Source organism: Engystomops pustulosus, chromosome 10, assembly GCF_040894005.1.
Source record: "Engystomops pustulosus chromosome 10, aEngPut4.maternal, whole genome shotgun sequence".
In the NCBI taxonomy this organism is placed as follows: Eukaryota; Metazoa; Chordata; class Amphibia; order Anura; family Leptodactylidae; genus Engystomops; species Engystomops pustulosus.
In genome coordinates this window covers 26,208,249-26,233,645 of record NC_092420.1, presented here as the reverse complement: position 1 = coordinate 26,233,645, position 25,397 = coordinate 26,208,249, and the positions used below count along the sequence as shown (strand labels likewise).

The 25,397-nt window shown below is 43.3% G+C and overlaps 1 protein-coding gene and 1 long non-coding RNA gene across 3 annotated transcripts in view; one reads left to right on the top strand and one right to left on the bottom strand.

Moving 5' to 3' along the window:
• The window catches only part of LOC140103592 (protein Wnt-7a), a 57,448-nt gene extending 53,925 nt beyond the window's left edge, over positions 1-3,523 (bottom strand). The window contains exon 1 of one of the 2 annotated variants that reach the window (XM_072126732.1): positions 3,481-3,523. Coding sequence is in view for 1 of the 2 variants with exons in the window: in XM_072126731.1 (XP_071982832.1) it covers positions 433-503 (71 nt within the window). In the remaining variant the exon portion in view is untranslated. Of the gene's footprint in view, positions 1-432; positions 1,153-3,480 lie in introns of those variants that run through there. The other variant, XM_072126731.1, reaches the window with a different exon arrangement.
• The window catches only part of LOC140103593 (uncharacterized), a 57,148-nt gene extending 32,203 nt beyond the window's left edge, over positions 1-24,945 (top strand). The window contains exon 2 of the long non-coding RNA XR_011850141.1: positions 24,481-24,945. This is a non-coding gene — a long non-coding RNA (uncharacterized lncRNA). The remainder of the gene's footprint in view (positions 1-24,480) is intronic.
• The last annotated feature ends 452 nt before the right edge of the window (positions 24,946-25,397 follow it).

The window sequence follows — 25,397 nt, the reverse complement described above, 5'->3', positions numbered from 1 at the left end:
TAGAAACATAAAAACAAAATAAAAAGAGCAACAACGATCACTACATGAATAGTTATGGACAGAGTGATAATAAACATACAGAAAGCTTATAGATGGATAGATACATATAGATATAAAAAAAATAGAAAATATAGAAGTATAGCTCTAAAGAAAGAAGGAAAGTAGAACATAGATAAATATATATAATATTTCTTACTAGGCAGTGAATAAACTCTAAATACATCTATAGACAATAGGCAGTGAAACATCATCAATTCTAACTTTAATATTTGTATCTTAAACTGTTGCAGAACTACAAGTACCAGCACGTGTGGCCAGATGCTGGGGGTTGTAGTTCTGCCACAGCTGGAGTGATCCTCGCGCAGTCACCTGTGCACTGGCAGAATGAATGGAGAGATGTCACTGGTCAGCACTGGGATGGTCACCACTTACCCAATCTTAATGTAGACAATCCCCAGACTGAGAAAGATATGAAAGATCCAGCGCCTCGTCTTCTTGTTCATATTCCTGGATTAGGGGGCTCCACCAGTGATCAGTGCTGACAGATTGGGGGGATCTTGTGGAGCAGACAGGGGAGCTCCAGGTCAAAGTATCACAGACACAGCACAGCAAACCAAACCCACTTTTAGTGATGTGATCAGGCAGTTTTTTAGTGTTTTGTAAATCCCAAGAGAAGCTGAGCCAGGATCAGTGCGTGAGTGCTGACCACCCCCCTCTTCTCTGCCTCCTCTGCTCAGGGGGTCCTGGGGATTTGTATGCAGGTCACACACTTGGTGTGATGGGAGTGTGCAATACACCCACTAGTGATAATGCAGCCCCATCAGCCTGGGCACGTCTTCTTCTTCTTCTCTCTTCTGGGGAGTGGGGAAATAAATCCAAAAAAAAATATGGCAAAAAAATAAAACAATCCAAAAATTGAGAAGATGGTGATAACTCAGCAGGAAAATTCACCTGTTGCCTGAAGTTCTGCAGCAGCTGCGTCCCTGTGTGAGGGCAAGAGGCATGGTGCTTCCTCAGCCAGGCTAGTCACCAGGTAGACTGAGGAGTACCTGGAGCCAGGAGGACACTGGGATCCTGTTTCATGGTGCGCATTCCTCTGGTGGAGTGCTGTCAGGGAGGGATGCAGCTGGGTGTGTGGAGATATTGGTGTTCCTCTCCTGTACTATGGACAATGCTGCAGGGGGGGGGGGGGTTATATATGTTTACCACTCATACAACTGCCCCTCCCTCTACTCCTTAAACTTTTTTTTTTAACTTTTTACAGTGGCTTCCTTCCTAAAGTTATGTTATGTTGCCCTGGGATATTCTGACACCCCCCTCCTCCTCCTTTGTGAGTCAGTGACAAGGCAGCCCAATGCCTGCCACCCTCATCTATTTAGATCTTATCAAAATTTATTAAAGAAAAGCTAGACAGCACCCACAAAGAAACAGCCCATTGTTGTCTGAGACAGATGCCCTCCTCACTTAGTTCTGATTGATTGAGAACCTCCAACCTTCTGCTCCTGGCATAGGGACAGGACTAGTCATCCTTATACATGAACTTGGGGAAGGGGGTCACTTACTTCTGGCTATAGGCAGCAGAACATATTATGTCTAGGGAAGGTAAGTCATTGTTGTTTCTAGTGTCTTCTTATTGTGACGTTTTAGGCAGTGTTTATAGGATCCTGGGAAAGTTGGGTGTCAACTAGGGTCCACCCCTACAACCTCTGTTACCTAATAATACTACCAATTACTTAGTCATAAGTGTCATATAGAAGCAGTGACCACTTATGGGTGGCAGCAGCTTTATTAGGAACAGGGTTCAAGGACTTGTGTCATGTCTCTGTTATTCCTTTCTGTGATAGGAATCAGCAGGAATGAAACTCCGCTAAAAGTGAATGGAGAAGAAAAATACTGGAAAACCACCTATTCACAGCGGTCATGGTCATCACTCACAAGAGGAGGTCGGTGGAGATCTATCAGGCACATGTTACAGAGCAGGATGAGCAGTGCAGATTATACACAGGGGCAGATTTATCTTAGTCTAATTTTTGCACTTTTTTGTTGTATTTTAGCAACTTTTTTGGTACATTTAGGTATTGGATTGCAATTGTTTTGTGCCTTTTTCCAGCAGTTCTCCAGAGTCCGTGTTGCAGCAGTAATCCTGTATTGTACTTCTCCTGCTTCCAGATGTGTGCGCCTTATTTGACATTGATTTGCATCTAAAAGGGCGCAAATAATTGTGCAAAAACATTCCTGTCCGACCGTACGTAGGAAAAGCAATGGCATGACTTGTACAAAAAAATTGCACTTAAAAGTCTAAAAAAAAAAAAAGCCAAAGCTACAAAAGACAAATGAGGTGCAAAAAGAGGTCAACTACAGGCAGCACGTTATAGAGCAGGAGGAGCTGACTGCATTGTACATACCGTGCTATCTGCGTGCAGGATATTATACAGCACAAGGCCCAGAGCAGATGGTATATTGGAGGTCATTTATTTTATTTCCCCTTTCCCTGAGCTCTTTTTGCACTTTTTGTGAGTCTATTTTTTACACCTAATTTGTCGTTTTGATTCTTTGTCAATGCTTTTTTTTCAGACTTATCAGGCGCAATTTTTTTAAAGGCCCAAATATTTGCGCTACTCATGCCATTGCTTTTCCTATGCAAGGTCAGGACTGGTGTGTATTTGCGAAATTATTTGCGACCTTTTAGACACCAATCAATGTTAAATAAGCAGGAGAAATACAAATAAGGCACAAACCAGGATTACTGCTACATGGCGAACTCCAGCAAACTGCTGGAAAAAAACGCAAAAAATTGCACAAATGCCCAAATGCGCCCAAAATGTCACTAATACACAACCAAAAAATGGGCATCAGACTAGGATAAATCTGCCCCATTATGTCCTATCGGCAGCATGTTATAGAGTAGGAGGAGCTGAGCAGATTGTACATAGTGTCCTATTTGCAGGTAGCATGTTATAGAGCAGGAGTAGCTGAGCAGGTTGTACATAGCGTCCTATCTGCAGGCAGCATGTTATGGAGCAGGAGGGGCTGAGCAGATTGTACATAGTGTTCTATCTGCAGGCAGCATGTTATAGAGCAGGAGGAGCTGAGCAGATTGTACATAGTGTCCTATCTGCAGGCAGCATGTTATAGAGCAGGGGGAGCTGAGCAGATTGCACATAGTCCTATCTGCAGGCAGCATGCTATAGAGCAGGAGGAGCTGGCCAGATTGTACATAGTGTCCTATCTGCAGGTAGCATGTTATAGAGCAGGAGGAGCTGGCCAGATTGTACATAGTGTCCTATCTGCAGGTAGCAGAATGGCCAAATAAAATGATAATTGTAAAAATACTGTGGATGCTACTGATGTCATGCACCAGGAAGCTGGAATCATCTTACCATCAGAGAGCTTTTTCCCTAATGTTTAAGAAGGAAAATTCTTTGAACCCTTTTTGAAGAATGGATGAATTTGTTTGTGATAAAGCAGTTGCCTCCTCACCTTACACCTTGGTGCTTTCATACTTGGGTTTGGTGACTCTTTGATAGCCGCTGGACCCTTGGATCACCCCTGGTAAAAAAAGAACCAGGACGAGTAACACAGAATTAGGAATGTACCAATAAAAGGAGGCCGCACTTGATCTTGGTTCCTAGTAAAACTATATTGGGTTCTAGCACCCCACTACATGAGATATTTGGAAGCAAAGGATCAATATATAGCATAATTTCTGACCGGTCCTCATTATCAGATCAGTGGTGTTGGGTATAGTGTAAGGACCACCAATTTTGCAGTCATCCCCTATGCCGCCCCTAGTGCTGAGTGGTTTGGTGTCCAGAGGTTGAATGGCCTTTCATCACTTGCAGGAAGCCTGATGACATCAATCAGTTACTGCTGACAGCATATGGCTTCCTGTCCCCGCATCTTCTCTGTCTCCAAGATTGATGCTAGAGACAAGGGGGAGGCCTGACGGCTGCTTTCTTCTTTTCTCCTATAGCCTGGACGCTCCGGCTCATGGTGGACTCCAGAGAAATTGGTCCATAGGCAGTGACATCTATTTATCTACCTGTCCTTGCTGGGTTTGGTAAAATCACTGAATCTAAAGTAAAATATATACATATATAATATTCTGTATTTTAGGCTTCCTGGACACTCGCGCCATTCTACAGCGCAGGATCCGTAACAATATTGTTGGTGGTTTAGTTACATATAAGTTGTATTTGTAGAATGTTATAGAGCATCCGGAGAAGCAGAATTTTTTGCATACATAAAATGTACATATAAGACATATATGAAGGCAATGGGATACATTAGATACATTGTACAGTGCAGTACTAGATACATTGCAGAATATTGTAGCGCTGTGGATCGTTTAGTGTGCCCTCTTGTGGTGCATAGCAGTTAGTACAGGTCCTGAGTCAGTAGAAGGTCCTGGATATTATTCAGCATCTTCTGCCATTTGGGAGACAGGGAGATGGCTGCGTCTGGAGAATTCACAGTGTTATCTACCTACAAGTGCATTCTAGAGGATTTATACACCTTCCAACTTTCATAGCAAAGAGAGAGGGACAAAAGATGTGGCGCGCAAATGTTTTTGCCTTAAGCCATGCCTTTTGCTCCACCCCTTATGCCACCCCCATACAGTATAATTTCCCCTTAGTTCCCTTAATTTCCCCCCTCATTGTGTTCCCCTCTGTACATCACATTGCAGCCCCTCTGATATTGTGCCCCCATCTCCCCCTCATATTAAAGCCCCTGCTATTGTGTCCCCGAGCAGCTCCACCTGATATTGTGTCCCCCTCTTACTGTGCCCCAGAAGCTCCCTCTCTTATTTTGCCCTCCAGGAGCCTCCACTCTTACTATGCCCCCAAGCAGTTCCCCCTTACATTGTGCCCCCCAATCAGCTTTCCTTCTTATTGTACCCCCTCTTACTGTGCCCCAGAAGCTCCCCCTCTTTGCCACCACAGCAGCTGCCCCTTTTATTTTGCCTCTCCAATCAGCTCCTCCTCTTACTAAGCCCCCCAGCAGTTCCCCTTTACATTGTGCCCCCAAATAGCTTTACCCCCTCTTACTGTGTCCCCAGCAGCTCCCCCTCTTTGCCACCACAGCAGCTGCCCCTTTTATTTTGCCTCTCCAAGCAGCTCCTCCTCTTGTTTTGCCCCCCAGCAGCTCCCCATCATATTGTGCCCCTTAGTAGCTCCCCCTCATTTTGTACCTCCTCTTACTGGGTCACCCAGCAGCTCCCCATCTTAGTGTGCTCCCCAGAAGCTCCTGCTCTTATATTTCCCCATTCCCCCGCAGCAGCTCCTCTCCCCTCTGCTCCTGCAGTTTGTAGCTCTGAGGCTGACAGGCTGATGACATCATCACATCACGCCTGCCAGCTCTCCGCATTATCACTGTATTCAGCTACGGATGACGACAGAGTTGATGTCCCAGCACATACCTAAAATACCACCTATTCATCCCCAATTCCGTATATAACAGTCCACTTTTTGGGTTTGTATGAATGTCCAGGCAGGAAGTAGGTCCCGAATTTCAACATTATCTGGGTAAGCAGGGAGCAGTCAGCTGTTCGCTCCACTATTCTGCCACTTCTGTGAGGATCTAGGGCCGGAAGGTGCAAGGTTATGATGTGATGGAACCTACTGGTTTCAGAGTCATTGGCTGCAGGGATAGGGGTCATAATCGTCAGGTCATGACCACAATAGAGGAAGCAGGGTGGGCCTCTATGGTATGGGGGCATTACAAATTTGGGGGCTACCATAAGTAAAGGGACACATTAAGGGTATTTAACATTTGTCGCAATTGGAGAAGGGGGTACAATAAGGGGATAATAACTTTGGCGGCCACAATTGGTGGAGGAAAGTATAAGGGGGGTGGACACAGGTTTGGGTTCATTGTCATTTGGAGGCCTTAGGGAATGGCTTTATACCTTAAGGGGGAAACTAAGAGAGATTAAAAGGAGGGATATTATATTGTGTAGGGACACTAGGGGGTGGGATCCATATGTATAGCATGCAGGTTTTACCATAGGTTTCCCATGTAATGTGCAGGTTCAGTGGTGGAGGACACTAGACTAGTTGTCCATGACTGCCCAAGGCACACACATGCCCACTGACTGTTCCAAGTAGCGGCAAACCCCTTGGTCAGTTGATCACCTGAAGAAACTTCTAAGGAAATAGAATTATCTGCAGATCTTAGATTCTAGATTTTTTTTAGAGACTTGTATTTTAAGATCATTTTGTTTTATAAAAAAAAATGTTGAATATTGTGAAGGAAATGATGTAACCGCGCTGGAATATGAGAAGTCACTGTGAAGAACTTTAACCCTTCAAAGCCCCACCGACAAGTGCTGACATATTTTGGCTGGGGGTCTGAGAAGTGAGTGCCCTGTAGTACCTTATCACGGCTATAAATGTTGATAATTACAGGTTATTATGGGAGGAATGCAGAGGTAAGAACTTGTCTCCAGCCTCCATTGTCCTTCTGAGGGATAATTAGGGTTCAGACTATTTTGTCTTTGGAAGCCTTAAGGGTAGATGTGCCATATAGCTGCACATACAGGTCAGCCGCGCAGGTGTTACGTAGCTGCCAACACACAACTGGAATTGCTTTGATATGTAAGAAATGAGGATCCTGAACAGAGAACCTTCCTCTAGTGCCTTATCATATATCACAAGGGATTATCCGAGACATACAGCTTCGTACACCACTTGAGGTTGACGTAGGATGGGAATGCTCATCCTAAGAGGTAACCGGCCGCTCAGTGTCATTTATGAAGTTAAATAATACAACGTAATACTAATATACAGTTATTGCACCTAAAGATGTCATGTACAACTCAACCTGAAAGTACACAGCATCATGTAGCTACAACAGAGAAGGAGTAAAAAACGCAAATTTGGACCAGGATTTAAGGGGTTTAAAGAACCTTTCCATTGTACACATTTTTGGGGGTATTCCGAGAGATTTTTTTATTATTCATCTCTAGGATCAGGGTTGGGTTCCATGTTTCAGAAGGCCCCATGGGCGACAGAGCCTCAGTGGGCCCCTTTGCTGTAAATTCACGTGGCCCCATTAACAATTCAGAAACCAAAACGGTCTCCTGTTCCCTAAAATAGTTCCTAGTTTATTATACCAAACAGCCTCCTCATGGTTATCTTATATAAAGCCCCCCTTACCCTCTATGGATTCATTACATACAACCCCCTCACCCTCATGGATTCCTTATGTACAGGCTTATGTGGGTCCCCCAGCAGCTCTGGGCCTCGGCACTTTCCCGGGTTTGCCCAGTGCTGGCACCAGCCCTGTCTAGGATAAGTGTTTTATATCAGATGGGTCAGCGATATTTGGATGAGTGCTGTTGCTCCTTTGCAGTCTATTAAGCAGAGCGTCACACATTTCATAGTGGTTATACTTGGTATTGCAGGAGAGACCGATTCACCTAAATGGAACTGAACTACAAAGAGGCAATGGGTCCAACTGATAAACAAGCATCTTCCGTTTTGTAGGTTGCCAGACCCCTGGTGTACTGATTTTGATGACCTACCCTAACCCCTTAACATAGCTGGTCTTTTTCGTTATTCGGTTTCTATTTTTTGCTCCCCATCTTCAAAAATCCATAACTTTTCTATGTGCACAGAGCTGTATAAGAGCTTGTTTTCCATGCAAAAAATTGTCCTTCATAGTGTAATATTCCATGACGTGTACTGGAAAGATGGGAAAAAATTCCAAATGTGATGAAATCGGCAAAAAAACACATTTGCGTAATTTTCTTGTGGGCTCTGTTTTTACAACTTTAACTGTGCACTCCAAATGACCCCTCAGATTTATTTTTTGGTTAAGTACAATCACAGCGATACCAAATTTTTATTATGTTTTAATAGAGTTTTAAAAATGAAAACCAGGGACCTCATTTTCATTTAAGGCAGGTTGTAGAAACCCATCACACCTGCATTGCAAATATGTCTTTCTGCTTTCTCTTTGCAGTGCAATATAACTGTGTGTAATAACTTACCCTGCACCCTGACAGAATCCTCTGTGTAGTCCCAGCGGTTAGACTTTGGCTTGGATGCATTTCAAAAACATCATGTGACTTGTCTGTACTGCAGACTCCTCAGCTCTTGGCCCCCACCTTTGTGCTCTTGTACAGCTCCCCCCTGTCCCACTGATGTCAGCTCACTAGGCTGTGAGCTCTATGAAGGAGCAGGAAGGAGTGGCTGTACAGGAGCACAAAGGTGGGGACCAAAAGCTGAGGAGTGAGTAACACAGACAAGTCACATGTTGTTTTTTGAAATGCATCCAAACCAAAGCCCAACCCATGGGACTACACAGAGGAATATGTCAGGGTGCAAGGTAAGTTACAACATACAATTATATTGTTATGCAAATGCTTAGAGAAGGAAGAATGACATATTCACATTGTAGGTGTGATGGGCTTCTGCAACCTGTCTTTAGTGAAAATTATGTCCCTGGTGACAGGTTCCCTTTAAACCTCAGTGCTTTACTTTTTTTTAACATAGGTAAGAAACAGAGGTTTAAATGGTTTTGTGAACTGAGCCTTAGTCGTTGCTTCACATGGCCATGACTTGTGTAGTCAGTGAAATGCATGAATTATTGCTGTTTTAAAAATCCACTAAAACACAGCAATATCTTACCTGAGGCAAGACAGTAACAGAGGTTGAGGTCATGGATCCCAACTTTAGCTATCCGAAATGTTCTCACGGCTGCCGAGGAGATAAACTTCACAATATCGGAATAAAAGAGAAAGAGAGGAGATACCTGTAGTAAGGCCAATGTTTTTTTTGTGTTGTTATGATCTATTAAAGGGGTTTAAAAAAAACATGGATGGTTTCTTCCAAAAAGTTGAATTGTAACTAAGCTCCGTTTAATTTCAATACAGCTGAGTTATAATACAAAGACAAACCATGGTCAGGTGTGGCGCTGTTTTTGGAAGCAATCTGACATGTTTTCAACCCCTTTATGTTAAAAAAAATTCTCGTTTTCCGGCTCGCCTGCAATCCATGGTTAGAAAATATATAAATTTTGTTAAAAAATTGGTTCTTACATTGTGAATATTTGTGATCTTTGTTTGAACTTCCATTTGGTAGAAGCCCATTGATAAATGACATGAAAATGTGTAAGTGCAGCACACATCATAGACTTAGTCATATCCGCCTGATCAAAGGTAAGATAAATTGGCAGACCGCAGCCGAGACAATGAAAATCAATATAATGTTTGACACATACATCGCACCGTGTAATTTTAGGCAGGAACTGCCTTAAATAGTTCATTCCTCTGCTATTTTTAGTACATGTAGTAATAAAAACATGAATACAATACATGGGTCTATATCTATATCACATTGGTGCCAAGAGATGCCAGTCCAGGAGTTCCTTCATAATGTGGATATTGGTATTGTGGATGTTATTCTGGATATCTGGTAGGAAAATATCTAAGTAAATAGTTCTACACTCTCTTATGGTTCATAATTATTTGACGCCGCTCAGGAAAAGAGGGTGAGACCCCCTGAGAACACGCTCTAAACCAGTCTCTTCATTTTGGAGTATACAATTACTCTGTTTTTTTCTGCTTTTTTTATGAGAATAGTCCCGCATTGACATAATAATGGACCCCGACCGATGATGAGAAAGGTCCCGCATCAATCATGATAATGGTCCCCCACCGATCATGATAATGGACCCTGACCGATCATGATAATGGTCCCACATAGATCATGAGAATGCTCCCGCATCAATCATAAGAATGGTCCCCCACCGATTATGAGAATGGTCCCCCACTGATCATGAGAATGGTTCTGCATCTATCATGAGAATGGACCCTGACCGATCATGAGAATGCTCCCGCATCAATCATAAGAATGGTCCCCAACTGATCATGAGAATGCTCCCCCCCTGATCATGAGAATGCTCCCCCACTGATCATGAGAATGCTCCCCCACTGATCATGAGAATGCTCCCCCACTGATCATGAGAATGCTCCCGCACTGATCATGAGAATGCTCCCCCACAGATCAAGAGAATGCTCCCCCACAGATCATGAGAATGCTCCCCCACTGATCATGAGAATGCTCCCCCACTGATCATGAGAATGCTCCCCCACTGATCATGAGAATGGTTCTGCATCTATCTTGAGAATGGACCCTGACCGATCATGAGAATGCTCCTGCATCGATCATAAAAATGGTCCCCCACCGATTATGAGAATGCTCCCCAACTGATCATGAGAATGCTCCCCCACTGATCATGAGAATGCTCCCCCACTGATCATGAGAATGCTCCCCAAATGATCATGAGAATGCTCCCCAAATGATCATGAGAATGCTCCCCCACAGATCATGAGAATGCTCCCCCACTGATCATAAGAATGCTCCCCAACTGATCATGAGAATGCTCCCCCACTGATTATGAGAATGGTTCTGCATCTATCATGAGAATGGACCCCGGCCGATCATGAGAATGGCCCCGCATCGATCATAAGAATGGTCCCCCACCGATTATGAGAATGGTCCCCCACTGATCATGAGAATGGCCCCGCATCGATCAAGAGAATTGACCCCCAACAATCATGACAGTGGTCCCCCACCAATGCCTGGGGTCCCATTTTCACAAATTGAATGAAAAGGCAGGTAGCGCTTCCAAGTTGCCTCTTCATTCAATTCTATTGGGGTGTCAGAAATATAGACAAATTTGACTCTTTAGATCATTGGGAGTCCATTCTCATAATCGGTGGCGGTCCCAGCAGTTGACCCCTCAATATCAGATTGTTATAAGAATAATAACTTGTACAACCCCTTTAAGATGCTACCCTCTGTGTTTATGTACACAGTTGGTTATAATAATACTAATGATAAAATAGTGCAACACAAACGTGTTACGCACTCTTACATTACTTAAAGTATATGGTGCTTGTACAGAAACATTCAAGACTGATGGCTGAGAGTCCATTGTCCATCGGCCCTTAATAAACTAAACGCCTATAAAAAGTATTTTTCTGATTCATTTCAAATGGCATCATGTAATACCTAGTTTGTCCTGCAGAGGGATTGTAAAAAACAAACAAACACATGCTATAAGGTCCCTCATATATGGTAGCTAATCACTGATGGTCATAGTAGAAGGATTCTCTCTTATTTAGAGGGACTCTTCTACAAAAAGGGATTGTTGAAGACTGACACCCACTTCGAACACTTACTCATAGATCCAGGCACCGTGATTGTGGTAATCTTCTTATGTTTGTTACACATGGCCTCCTTCTAAAATTTACTTATACTAATGAACCTGAAGGGTTCTGGGGGGAGGGTCGGGTTCCATGGCCCCTCTGTGTTGCATGTTGGCAGGCTGTAACACTGCTCCCTCAGCACTTCCATCTGTAATCTCACTCAATGGAAGGGGGGAAGTGCTCCTGCACAATGTAACAGCTTGTGAGCCCTTCTGGATAACAAATATAATAAGATTACCACAGTCACAGTGCCTGGATCTATAAGCAAGGTTTATCAGGCGTGATTTTGATAGGAAATTTTCATTAAAGTGTTGGCAGATATTTACTTGCACATTTTTTTTTTTATGTTAAAGGGATATTCCCATTTTGGCAATTACATTTAGTTTACTTCATCTGTCATATACATGCATTTATTCAATTGCATGTTATTAAAAATAATTTACCTGTATGAAGAGAATCCCCCATAAATGTAGTCATGTTGTCCCTAGAAATGAGATAGTTGTCCTTAAATACGACCATCCCTCACTCTGGTAGCAGTGGCCAGAGCTGGCCAACCACCGGGATTCAGCGTTCATTACCACAGGACGGCTGTGGGACATGCAGTAACTCCCAGACATTTCATATGCAAAAACAATTTGTTTCTTTGTGCAACTGCTCAAGCAGAGGTGGTCGTATCCATGGACAGCAATCTGGTTACATGGCTACATTTATTGGAAATTATCTTCACATGGGTAATTTTTTTAAAAATAACATACAACTGAAGAAATGTTTATATGTGTCAGATTAATTCAATTAATTAAATGTCAATGCCCAGGTGAGAAAACCCCTGTAAAGGGGTGTTCCCATGAAGACATTTTAAATATACTCAGGATAACAAAATAACACATTAATTATTTCACTGTTATTAACAAATATACAGCATTTCACAGATACAAGTCGATCCTGTCTCTATCAGTCCTGGTGTTTAAAATTTTTGTTGTTCCTGGATCCAACCATAAATCTTCTGACTATGAACGGATTCTTTTCATGAATAGCTTCTCTTGTCTGCACACTGCAGTGCTCACTGCTTCCTGCCCCTCCCCCCAACATTACAACAGCTCAGACACAGGCACTTCCTGTTGGCAAGCCGCAGCAGGCAGAGACTTACTCTACCAGCTGCAGGCAAGATCTTGATCCGGGAGGCATTTAGCAGAGCTGACTCTATGGGGGTCATTTACTAAGGGCCCGATTTGCGTTTTCCCGACGTGTTACCCGAATATTTCCGATTTGCGCCGATTTTCCCTGTATTGCCCCGGGATTTTGGTGCACACGCTCAGATTTTGCCGCATCGGCCCTGGCATGCACGCGACAGAAATCGGGGGCGTGGCCGAGGGAAAACCCGACGGATTTGGAAAAACCACCGCATTTAAAACAAAAAAAGTGGCGCTTGGGACGCGCTTACCTTCACTTGGTCCGGCTCGGTGAATTCCAGTGCGCAAAAAGATGCTTTTCAGCGCAGCAGCGCCACCTGGTGGACATCGGAGGAACTACCTTAGTGAATCCCGGCCGGACCCGAATCCACCGCAGAGAACACGCTGCTGGATCGCAAACGGAGCGGGTAAGTAAATCTGCCCCAATGAGTGTTATAGCTGCGATATAACTGAGCTGAAAGAGTCATTGGGGCACATTTACTTACCGGGTCCAGTCGCGATCCCGTGGCGCGTTCTCCAACGCGAATTCGGGTTCTGCCGCGATTCACTAAGGTTGTGCGCCTCATGTCCACTAGGTGTCGCTGCTGCGCTGAAGTCTGCCGGAGTTCACCTTCTCCGTCTTGGTGTATGTGAGTGCTATTCTTGCGACACAAATTTTTTTTTTAATTCCGCGTTTTTTCCGAATCCGTTGTGTGCGCAAAATCCCGGGGCAATTCAGCGCAAATCGGAAAAATATGGGAAACCCGACGAAAGCGCGCAATTCGGACCCATAGTGTGTTATATCCATCTCATGGATCTCATCATCTCTCATTCCTGATCTGTCTCATCTCTCTTTTTCTATGTGTCAGATACTTGTAGAATGTTCAGAAGTTAAAAGAAAGTGTAAATAAACCCTGTACCCTGATAATCTAAGCACATTGTCAGCACACAGGAACTCACAGCGCTAGAGGAATCATGAAGTGTCTGCTTAGGGAGTGATGGGAGCTAAAACAGATATAAAACTGAGTAAAATTGCAAAGTAATGGGTTAAAAATGATATTATGTAAACATCACTAGAACTTTCTTTCATAGGCAAACCCCTTTAACTATCTTTATAGCGGCTGTGGACTAGCAACCATATAACTGAACTTAGTAACACGAAGATGCCTCTGGACGTTGGCCAGCATGTTTCTAGTCTGGCTCGGTTTCTTGCTGAATGGCTTGGCAGTGATCGTACCCACAACCCTTCCACTCAGACAATAGGCAGAGCTGAAACAGTTTACTCAGCTTATTTCCTACCCACTATCCATCCATTGTGTTGTCCGTACCGGAGAATCGAAAACAAATCTAACTAATCCTCAATAAAAGAGGCTTCATTTATGGATCTGAATGGCAGCGGATGTGTAGAATTACCACCCAATAATAGAAAAAACACAAGTTTATATAATAACGCCGCTCATTGAGTTATGCAGTGGGGGTTGTCGATAAACACGCTTGTCCCGATGTGCTATGACTATGAAAGGATCGAGGCAGGTGATGCCATTCACTTGCTGGACGCTTGTTATATCCCTTCCGGCTTCTCTGTAAATCTTCGGGTGGGAGGGAGGTTGTATCTCTGTATTTGATCTGGAGCTCAATAAAGCTCATCCTGTTTTTGACAGATTTCAGTTTTGTGTATCGTCTTCTTATCTTTAACTGAGTTGTCTAGTTTAAAATACCTATTTTTCATACAACCAAATAGGCTTTTATCAGAATAAATCTCTTTCTCTTGCTCTGGGTCATCAATAATAATAATAATTCTTTATATAGCGCACACAGATTACGCAGCACTGTACAAAGCATGCCAAATTGGTCCCTGTCCCCAATGGGGCACACAATCTAATCAATCTACCAGTATGTTTTGGAGTGAGGGAGGAAACCGGAGGAACCGGGGGAAACCCACGTAAACATGGACAGAGCATACAAACTTTTTGCAGATGTTGACCTTGGTGGGACTTGAACCCAGGACTCCAGCGCTGCAAGGCAGGAGTGCTACCCACTCAGCCACCGTGCTGCCCTTATCATGACATCCATTCATACCTGGACCCTCGATACTAACTACATCTTGTTGACACAGGAAACGATATGGTAAGCACCTCCTTAGTGTCGGGAGACAACAGGGAGTGGAGAGAATAGGGACCCAGGTAGTTTTGGGACAGGTTTTAGGACTGGAGATCATAGAAAGGTAGGTAACCTTTATCATACGGCCTCCATGGTTATCCCTTATGTATTTAAATTACCCTGGGAAATCCCTTAAGCAAATTTAAGGTTGTATGACAGTGAACAGTGGTAAAACTTTAAATAATTGCAGTTTTTCATGAAAATGGCCACCTTAAGAAATAAAAAACACATCCTACAAAACTCCGACTCCCTGTTTTATGGACTTTCCAATTTTGTCCCTATGTCCGATCAGAATTAAGGAAGGGTCAAGGGATCTGTTTCCTCCAAAGAATGGCCTCCACCGATGCGGGATATCCTTTTCCCTTTTACAAGGGGGTTCACTTCCTGTGTTCTCCAATGGTTCAAGGAGGCCAATCATTGGATGAATCAGATCCTGTGACACCATAGAATTTGTGGTTGGGTGCAGAGCCAGAAACCGGAAGTACTGGAGCCACTAGGGAACCAGAAGCCGGGGCAGGGTAAGTATTTGTTCTATTCTTTTCTTACCTTTCCCACAGGGGCTCTCCATGTTAAAAAAAAAAACAATTTAAATGGAGTCTACCACATCCCAATTCACCCACAAGTAAATATTGCATCGGGGTAGAGCACTTAGAAAGCTCAAACTTACCATCTCTCATTTTGGATAAAATACAGTAGGGCTTATTTACTAAGGGTCCAGCGGCCACATTTCCGTCGGGTTTCCCGCTGGGGATTGTGTCGCTTGTGATCGATTTGTTTCGCAATTGCGCTGGCTTTCAAGCGACACAAATCGGGGGCCAACTGTCGGGATTTAACAATTCAATTTGTGTTGCCAACCATGCACTCACATACACTGGGAGGAAGAAGGTGAACTCCGGCGGACCTGATGGGGGAAGCGGCACATGCAGGAAATCGGGCGCACGATCTTCATGAATCGCAGCAGATGGGCATTCCAGCAGATAACGCACAGCCGGGACCGGGTAAGTAAATGTGCCCCAGTATCTATTTTTATGTAAATGAGCTTATTCCATGTTATTTCACCTCGTCTCTTTTTTTATGCTTGCATATACAACCAGCAGCATCTATTTGAACAAGGACTGGCACAAAGAACATCTCTTGCTCTGGAGTAATATACAGGTCCATGCATCACACAGACAGCCCACTATATTCATGGTAAATGTGTAATACTCTGTTCCTCCTGTGGCGGTGCTGTGGGGAAATTGAGCATTTTTCCCAGGTTCTACCACAGATGATCACTGATTCCTGGTAAAATATCCATCTTTTGGTCAGTTTGAGGTTACAACAAGAAGAGTCTCAGACAGACAACCTCCATGCAGGTATAACAGTAGTTTTAACAAATCATTTTTCACAATGTTTTTTGCCCCCGTATCTCTTCGTAATGGCTGCTGGTGCTTAAACAATTATACTGTAAATGAGTAAAACACGTTTTGTGAGATGAGATGTTTGCAGAGTAAAATACCTGCCGAGTAACAAAGCATTTCAGTTACATCTTTCTACCTTGACATTAGGTTTTAGTCAATTAGATCCCGTCATGCAAGACAACAATGCTTTGACTTCCTATAAACCTGACCTGGATTTGACTCGACCTCAGACAGGAAGAGTGAGCAGTCCCTATATAGATTATTGGAGATAATGCTCTAGACTTTACAAACATTACAAACATGTCAAACGCTGAGGGAGCTGGAACGAACCTGCCCATGTACATGTCTCAGTGTCTACATCTCCTGATTTACTCAAGAAACGTTACATTGGGACAATCACGTGCTGAGCGAAGGATAGCCATGAATATTCATAAGGATGATGCAAAACCAAGGAAACTTAATTCCTTATCCAGGGTCCAAACTACTGGCACAATATCTGTTGGTTGGACAAGTCTTTGATCTGAATATGTGATTGTTCTAGACAATTTATTTCTGTTTCTTTCTGAATGTGGAAGGAAACTTCCACACTATAAAAATAATAATTTGAAATCTTGAGTTGTGTCTACAGGCTCTATTCAGGACTATGGGGCACATTTACTAAGGGTCCACGGACCACGATTCCATCGGATTTTCCAGAATATTTCCGTTTTCGCTGAATTGCCCCAGGTTTTTGTGTGCCAGTGACAAGCGGCCAGTGACCTTAATCTTCGGCCGCTATTAAAAAGAAAACAAATACTTATACTGTACTTACCTAGAGATGAGTCCTATAAGACACATCTGACGTGTCTCGGCTTAATTTAAACCAGTATTGTACAGTCTACATGCTGGGATTATGACATGTGCGGTGAAGCCCGGGTGTACTGCGTTGGCTTCACTGAATGACCTTGTAGGGGCAGAGAGGAGTAAATATGAGTGTTTGTTTTTTTATTGAGAGAGGTGATATAAGGCAATTTGGGAAATCAATCCACCAATCTATAAAAATCTGAGGCTGCTTTAGTGTCCCGAATAGCCCTGATATTTCCCATTCACTGTGGTGCACAAAGGAGGTCGGGAGGGTGACGAGAGTTGACCCCTCAAGCTTCATCGGTATGAAGAAGCTTCGTACACCAGAAATAGCTAGGTCATCGAGTGACACAATGAGTGTGCGGCACAGGACAGACGTGTATGTGGGTGGGATTGGAAGAGTTTAGGAATGGAAAACATCATCCATTGAACTTTTTGGACACAACAGGTGACCTTGGCCTTAGCTGGCAAACAAGCCAAACTAAACATAGTGCAGTGCTGATTGTCACAGGGTCAGTGCAAGTAGCTGAGAGGTCAAGTGAGACCTCCTGCACATGGACGTGTGTGCAAATGGGCTGCAAACAAGGGAAAGTGGACACAATGTAGCTCATCTACTAAGGGTCCTAGGAGCACATTTTCATTGGGTTTCCTGACGATTTACGTTTTGCTCCGAATTGCCCCGGGATTTTGGCGCACGCAATTGGATTTTGCACGCGACAGAAATTGGGGGCAGGCCTTCGGACAACCCGACGGATTTGGACAACGCATGGGATATAACATTTAGAATTGTGCTGCAAGACACGCACTTACAAGCACCGGGCACACTTGCAGGAACTCGGGCACACAAGCTTAGTGTATCGCAGCAGACCTGAATCCTCGTCGGACAACGCACCGCTGGGTCGCAACAGGACCGGGTAAGTAAATCTGCCCCATTGCTATAGCTCTGGGGGCTGAACAAACACAATTAAAATCTGTGCATGTACAAGCGGCCATCAGGGTATAGTTCCAGATGTGAACAAAAAAAACAAAAAAGAAACACCACATCATTTTCCAAAAATATCCATCATTATTTAAGCTTGGCACATGAACATTATTTTTGGCATTTTTTATCTATAAATAGTTGCAAGAAAATTGCAGACTACAGAAGAAGTACGGACACAGAAGTCCAATCCCTAGAATGAGACTCTATAGTTACCACCAATGGACAAATTGCTTTTGAGGGCACAAAATTGGCTAATTTCAGGAACAAATTCCACATTTTATGAGTTTGGGGGAAAGGAGACATATTTGCCACACTGGAAGGTCTCTGGGCACCAGTGGAACATTCCGGAGAGGAGACATCATTCCTATTTATGATGACTGCTGTGTCAGTAAACATATTTGCCTGCTTGCAATATTCCGATAGGCCTTGGGATGACCTGCTCCGCCTGCAGATTACAAAGGCGTAATGCTAGGTTATACGGCTGGCAGGCATCCTGGCTTTTTTAACATAATCCCAAAAGTATAGCATAGTAGCAGTTAGTGTGAATTTTAACATGTATTTTGCTGAATGGTATATGAGAGACATGGACAGAGCACCCTTACATTAACATCTGCAGGAATGTAAGCTACGACTTTGAAGACATGGTATATAAACCAAATAAAGATTGATGCATTGATGATACAGTAGGTGAGACAACCAGTTTTTCACACATTATAGCAATATCTATAACGGTGTAGCTATAAACTTATTGTACTGTGTACAGGAGGGCAAATTGGCTAAACGCTGTAAATGCTAGAATTTTAGCAATGATATTTGTACATTAATAAGGTTAGACCAACTTTTAATCATCATCTATAGTCAGTGATGTAATGATGGGTTGGTGTTATCTATATAGAGGTCATTGTAATGAGAGGGGGGGGAGATAAGCTGTGACATCATCTATTGTCAGTAGTGATGCAATGATGGGTCAGTGTTATCTATATAGAGGACATTGTACAGGGAGGGGGAGGAGATAAGCTGTGACATCATCTATTGTCAGTAGTGATGTAATGATGGGTCAGTGTTATCTATATAGAGGTGATTGTACAGGGAGGGGGAGGGGATAAGCTGTGACATCATCTATTGTCAGTAGTGATGTAATGATGGGTCAGTGTTATCTATATAGAGGCCATTGTACAGGGAGTAGGAGGAGATAAGCTGTGACATCATCTATTGTCAGTAGTGATGTAATGATTGGTCAGTCTTATCTATATAGAGGTCATTGTACAGGGAGGGGGAGGAGATAAGCTGTGACATCATCTATTGTCAGTAGTGATGTAATGATGGGTCAGTGTTATCTATATAGAGGTCATTGTACAGGGAGGGGAGGAGATAAGCTGTGACGTCATCTATTGTCAGTAGTGATGTAATGATGGGTCAGTGTTATCTATATAGAGGTAGTTGTACAGGGAGGGGGAGGGGATAAGCTGTGACATCAGCAATTGTCAGAAGTGATGTAATGATGGGTCATTTGTTATCTATATAGAGGCCATTGTAAAGGGAGGAGGAGGAGATAAGCTGTGACATCATCTATTGTCAGTAGTGATGTAATGATGGGTCAGTGTTATCTATATAGAGGTCATTGTACAGGGAGGAGGAGGAGATAAGCTGTGACATCATCTATTGTCAGTAGTGATGTAATGATGGGTCAGTGTTATCAATATAGAGGCCATTGTACAGGGAGGGGGAGGAGATAAGCTGTGACATCATCTATTGTCAGTAGTGATGTAATGATGGGTCAGTGTTATCTATATAAAGGTAGTTGTACAGGGAGGGGGAGGGGATAAGCTGTGACATCATCAATTGTCAGTAGTGATGTAATAATGGGTCAGTGTTATCTATATAGAGGCCATTGTACAGGGAGTAGGAGGAGATAAGCTGTGACATCATCTATTGTCAGTAGTGATGTAATGATGGGTCAGTGTTATCTATATAGAGTTATTTGTACAAAGAGGGGGAGGAGATAAGCTGTGACATCATCTATTGTCTTTAGTGATGTAATGATGGGTCAGTGTTATCTATATAGAGGTCATTGTACAGGGAGGGGGAGGAGATAATCTGTGACATCATCTATTGTCTTTAGTGATGTAATGATGGGTCAGTGTTATCTATATAGAGGTCATTGTACAGGGAGGGGGAGGAGATAAGCTGTGACATCATCTATGGTCAGTAGTGATGTAATGATGGGTCAGTGTTATCTATATAGAGGTCATTGTACAGGGAGGAGGTGGAGATAAGCTGTGACATCATCTATTGTCAGTAGTGATGTAATGATGGGTCAGTGTTATCTATATAGAGGTCATTGTACAGGGAGGAGGAAATAAGCTGTGACGTCATTTATTGTCATTAGTGATGTAATGATGGCTCAGTGTTATCTATGTACACTCACCGGCCACTTTATTAGGTAAACCTGTCCAACTGCTCGTTAACACTTAATTTCTAATCAGCCAATCACATGGCGGCAACTCAGTGCATTTAGGCATGTAGACATGGTCAAGACAATCTCATGCAGTTCAAACCGAGCATCAGTATGGGGAAGAAAGGTGATTTACTGGGATTTTCACGCACAACCATCACTAGGGTTTACAGATAATGGTTTGAAAAAGAAAAAACATCCAGTGAGCGGCAGTTCTGTGGGCGGAAATGCCTTGTTGATGCCAGAGGTCAGAGGAGAATAGGCAGACTGGTTCAAGCTGATAGAAAGGCAACAGTGACTCAAATCGCCACCCATTACAACCAAGGTAGACAGAAGAGCATCTCTGAATGCACAGTACGTCGAACTTTGAGGCAGATGGGCTACAGCAGCAGAAGACCACACCGGGTGCCACTCCTTTCAGCTAAGAACAGGAAACTGAGGCTACAATTTGCACAAGCTCATCGAAATTGGACAGTAGAAGATTGAAAAAACGTTGCCTGGTCTGATGAGTCTCGATTTCTGCTGCGACATTCGGATGGTAGGGTCAGAATTTGGCGTCAACAACATAAAAGCATGGATCCATCCTGCCTTGTATCAACGGTTCATGCTGGTGGTGGTGGTGTCATGGTGTGGGGAATATTTTCTTGGCACTCTTTGGGCCCCTTGGTACCAATTGAGTATCGTTGCAATGCCACAGCCTACCTGAGTACTGTTGCTGACCATGTCCATCCCTTTATGACCACAATGTACCCAACATCTGATGGCTACTTTCAGCACGATAATGCGCCATGTCATAAAGCTGGAATCATCTCAGACTGGTTTCTTGAACATGACAATGAGTTCACTGTACTCAAATGGCCTCCACAGTCACCAGATCTCAATCCAATAGAGCATCTTTGGGAGGTGGTGGAATGGGAGATTCGCAACATGGATGTGCAGCCTACAAATCTGCGGCAACTGTGTGATGCCATCATGTCAATATGGACCAAAATCTCTGAGGAGCTTCCAGCACCTTGTTGAATCTATGCCACGAAGAATTGAGGCAGTTCTGAAGGCAAAAGGGGGTCCAACCCGTTACTAGCATGGTGTACCTAATAAAGTGGCCGGTGAGTGTAGAGGTCATTGTACAGGGAGGAGGAGATAAGCTGTGACATCATTTATTGTCAGTAGTGATGTAATGATGGGTCAGTGTTATCTATATAGAAGTCATTGTACGGGGAGAGGGAGGAAATAAGCTGTGACATCATCTATAGTCAGTAGTGATGTAATGATGGGTTGGTATTATCTATATAGAGGTCATTGTACAGGGAGGGGAGGAGATAAGTTGTGACATCATCTATTGTCAGTAGTGATGTAATGATGGGTTGGTGTTATCTATATAGAGGCCATTGTACAGGGAGGCGGAAGAGATAAGCTGTGACATCATCTATTGTCAGTAGTTATGTAATGATGGGTCAGTGTTATCTATATAGAAGTCATTGTACAGGGAGAGGGAGGAAATAAGCTGTGACATCATCTATAGTCAGTAGTGATGTAATGATGGGTCAGTGTTATCTATATAGAGGTCACTGTACAGGGTGGAGGAGATAAGCTGTGACATCATCTATTGTCAGTAGTGATGTAATGATGGGTCAGTGTTATCTATATAGAGGTCATTGTACAGGGAGGAGGAGATAAGCTGTGACATCATCTATTGTCAGTAGTGATGTAATGATGGGTCAGTGTTATCTATATAGAGGCCATTGTACAGGGAGGAGGAGATAAGCTGTGACATCATCTATTGTCAGTCTTGATGTAATAAGGGGTCAGTGTTATCTATATAGAGGTCATTGTACAGGGAGGGGGGGGGGATAAGCTGTGACATCATCTATTGTCAGTAGTGATGTAATGATGGGTCAGTGTTATCTATATAGAGGTCATTGTACCGGGAGGGGGATGAGATAAGCTGTGACATCGTCTATTGTCAGTAGTGATGTACTGATGGGTCAGTGTTATCTATATAGAGGTCATTGTACAGGAAGGAGGCGGAAGAGATAAGCTGTGACATCATCTATTGTCAGTAGTGATGTAATGATGGGTCAGTGTTATCTATTTAGTGGTCATTGTACAGGGAGGGGGAGGAGATAAGCTGTGACATCATCTATTGTCAGTAGTGATGTAATGATGGGTCAGTGTTATCTATATAGAGGACATTGTACAGGGAGGGGGAGGAGATACGTTGTGACATCATCTATTGTCCGTTGTGGTGTAATGATGGGTCAGTTTTATCTATATAGAGGTCATTGTACAGGGAGGGGGAGGAGATAAGCTGTGACATCATATATTGTCAGTAGTGATGTAATGATGGGTCAGTGTTATCTATATAGAGGTCATTGTACAGGGATGGGGAGGAGGTAAGCTGTGACGTCATCTATTGTCAGTAGTGATGTAATGATGTGTCAGTGTTATCTATATAGAGGTCATTGTACAGGGAGGGGGAGGAGATAAGCTGTGACATCATCTATTGTCCATATTTATGTAATGATGGGTCAGTGTTATCTATATAGTGGTTATTGTACAGGGAGGGGGAGGTGATAAGCTGTGACATCATCTATTGTCAGTAGTGATGTAATGATGGGTCAGTGTTATCTATATAGAGGTCACTGTACAGGGAGGTGGAGGAGATAAGCTGTGACATCATCTATTGTCAGTCTTGATGTAATGATGGGTCAGTGTTATCTATATAGAGGTCATTGTACAGGGAGGGGGAGGAGATAAGCTGTGACATCATCTATTGTCAGTAGTGATGAAATGATGGGTCAGTGTTATCTATACAGGGGTCATTGTACAGGGAGGGGGAGGAGACAAGCTGTGACATCATCTATTGTCAGTAGTGATGTAATGATGGGTCAGTGTTATCTTTATAGAGTTCATTGTACCGGGAGGGGGATGAGATAAGCTGTGACATCATCTATTGTCAGTAGTGATGTAATGATGGGTCATTGTTATCTATATAGAGGTCATTGTACAGGGAGGGGGAGGTGATAAACTGTGACATCATCTGTTGTCAGTAGTGATGTAATGATGATATTTTCTATAAAGCTCTCATCTTCTATACCAGTGATGGGCAACCTTTTGAGCTTGGTGTGTCAAAATTCGCCAAAAAACCGAGCATAACTCGGGTGGTGTGTCACCTTGACAAAAAAACATAATTTTGTGATATTTATAGTTTAAATAACAAATATGTATACTATTTAACTTCTAGGGTACTTTAACCGTAGGTTGTCTGATTGATCCTACCATGTACTGCCATACTACAATATGGCAGTATATGGGGATTTTCCCAATCATCTATTACTATGTGCAAATCGCACATTGTAATAGATCGGTTACAATCAGACAAGTGTGGAAATGCTTAGTAACCTGTGAACTTTCTGTCATGAAAGTTCACAGGTTATAGCGAGGGCGCAGGCCCCGCTGTCTGCATCTCCTTCATGCCCTCTTGGCATGGAGAAGGTGTGAGGAGCAAAATAATCGCAATGTCTGGCGATTTGCAAGGCGTTGCGATTATTTCAGGAGCTGCAGTGGAGCCTCCTGGGTGTATGGCCGGGTCACCTCTTCTGCTGTGCCCCATGCTGATACCTGTGCTGACTGGAGACACTAGGCACAGCTCACACATGGGGAGGGGCCGGCCCGGGGGAGGAGGAGGAGGGGGGGAGTGCTGGAAGCTCAGTGCAATCTCTCAGCCTCCTGGCTACTGCACCTGGTCATGTAGGATGAAACTTAACTCTCAGGCAGCCGCGTGTCAGTGAAAATGGCTACGCGTGTCAGCACTGACACGCGTGTCATAGGTTAGCCATCACTGTTCTATACTAATCCGGTTTAGTCTGTGATGTAAGTTAGGGGACTGGATCATAAACCTCTCAGTGTAAGTCTATTAGGCATAGCTACATGGAAAAATAAAATCTTTTATAAATTCCTACATATATGTGTAATGTCAAAACTTTCTGGTGACACATTCCCTTTAAGGTCAATTATGTTAATACATTTTTGAATACTATTCAATAGAATAAAACGTAACTATGTGAGAAACCCAATACTGTGCAAGGATGGACAAGGCTGGAGATGTGCCAGGAATTCTCCACATGTGGGCATGACGGAGCATTCTTGGCTTTCTCCCAGGTGCCAGCTGTATACACTGCAATTTTATCAACCATGTTGGTCAACTGAAATGCATCCAAACCTCCAAAATGTGATTTTCTTTTTTTTTTCAGCTACCAAATGTCTGAATTCCAGATAAAAGGGGTAAGAAGTCTTTATGCAAAACCTGTGGGTTGGTGAGTTCACAAATGTTAATGAAGCGTGCCATGTTTTCATAACAACTGGTCGAATTATCCCGCGTTCCTTGGTGATTAAAGGCAGAGAAGTTTTGTTTCGGACTTGGCTCTGTTGGGACAGATCTCATCACTCACTGCTTCCAGCTTCTTCTAAGGGATAAAATCTCACTCACCGAGCAGAATGCTGTTCAAATACAATCCTGCGCTCTTCATAAGGTGTATAGACTGAAGAGAAGGCTGAATCAATAGTGGAGATCTGCCCGGTGGACATCAATGGAGACATGAATGGAGCTACATGATGGATTTCCTTCAGGTTTAATTGTTTATTTGTTTTGCCGCGTGCCTCATTGGTTGTATGTACATAGGAAGACGTATTAAAGAGAATAAGACATTGTCCTTAAAGGACCAGTATTCTGAAGACACTCGTCCAACAATAACCACTTTTAAGGTTTTAGAAGGTTCTCGGGGCTGGACTAGGTGGCATAGTGGTTGGCATCACTGCCTTCTAATATCAGATGGCATCTGAATGTTCTGGATGGTTTTAGACTCCAACATCATTGCTTTAATGAGACCTTTAGACTCTCTTAACATGTCTGTTTTAGTACATAATTATAATAATAATTATTATTTAAAGGGATTCTCCAGGCTTGGTAGAAATCCCCCAACAGGCCAGGGAATGAAGAAAATGAAAAAATTAAGTATATTCACCCTGCCCCTACTCAACTGTTCCTGGGATGGAGTCCCCAATATATCTGTCCCCAATGACCAAAGCGGGGTCACAGGAGCGGTGACTTCATTGTTCTTGCATCTTTGACCACTGAAGCTAGTGATTACCCACAACTGGATCCTATTTT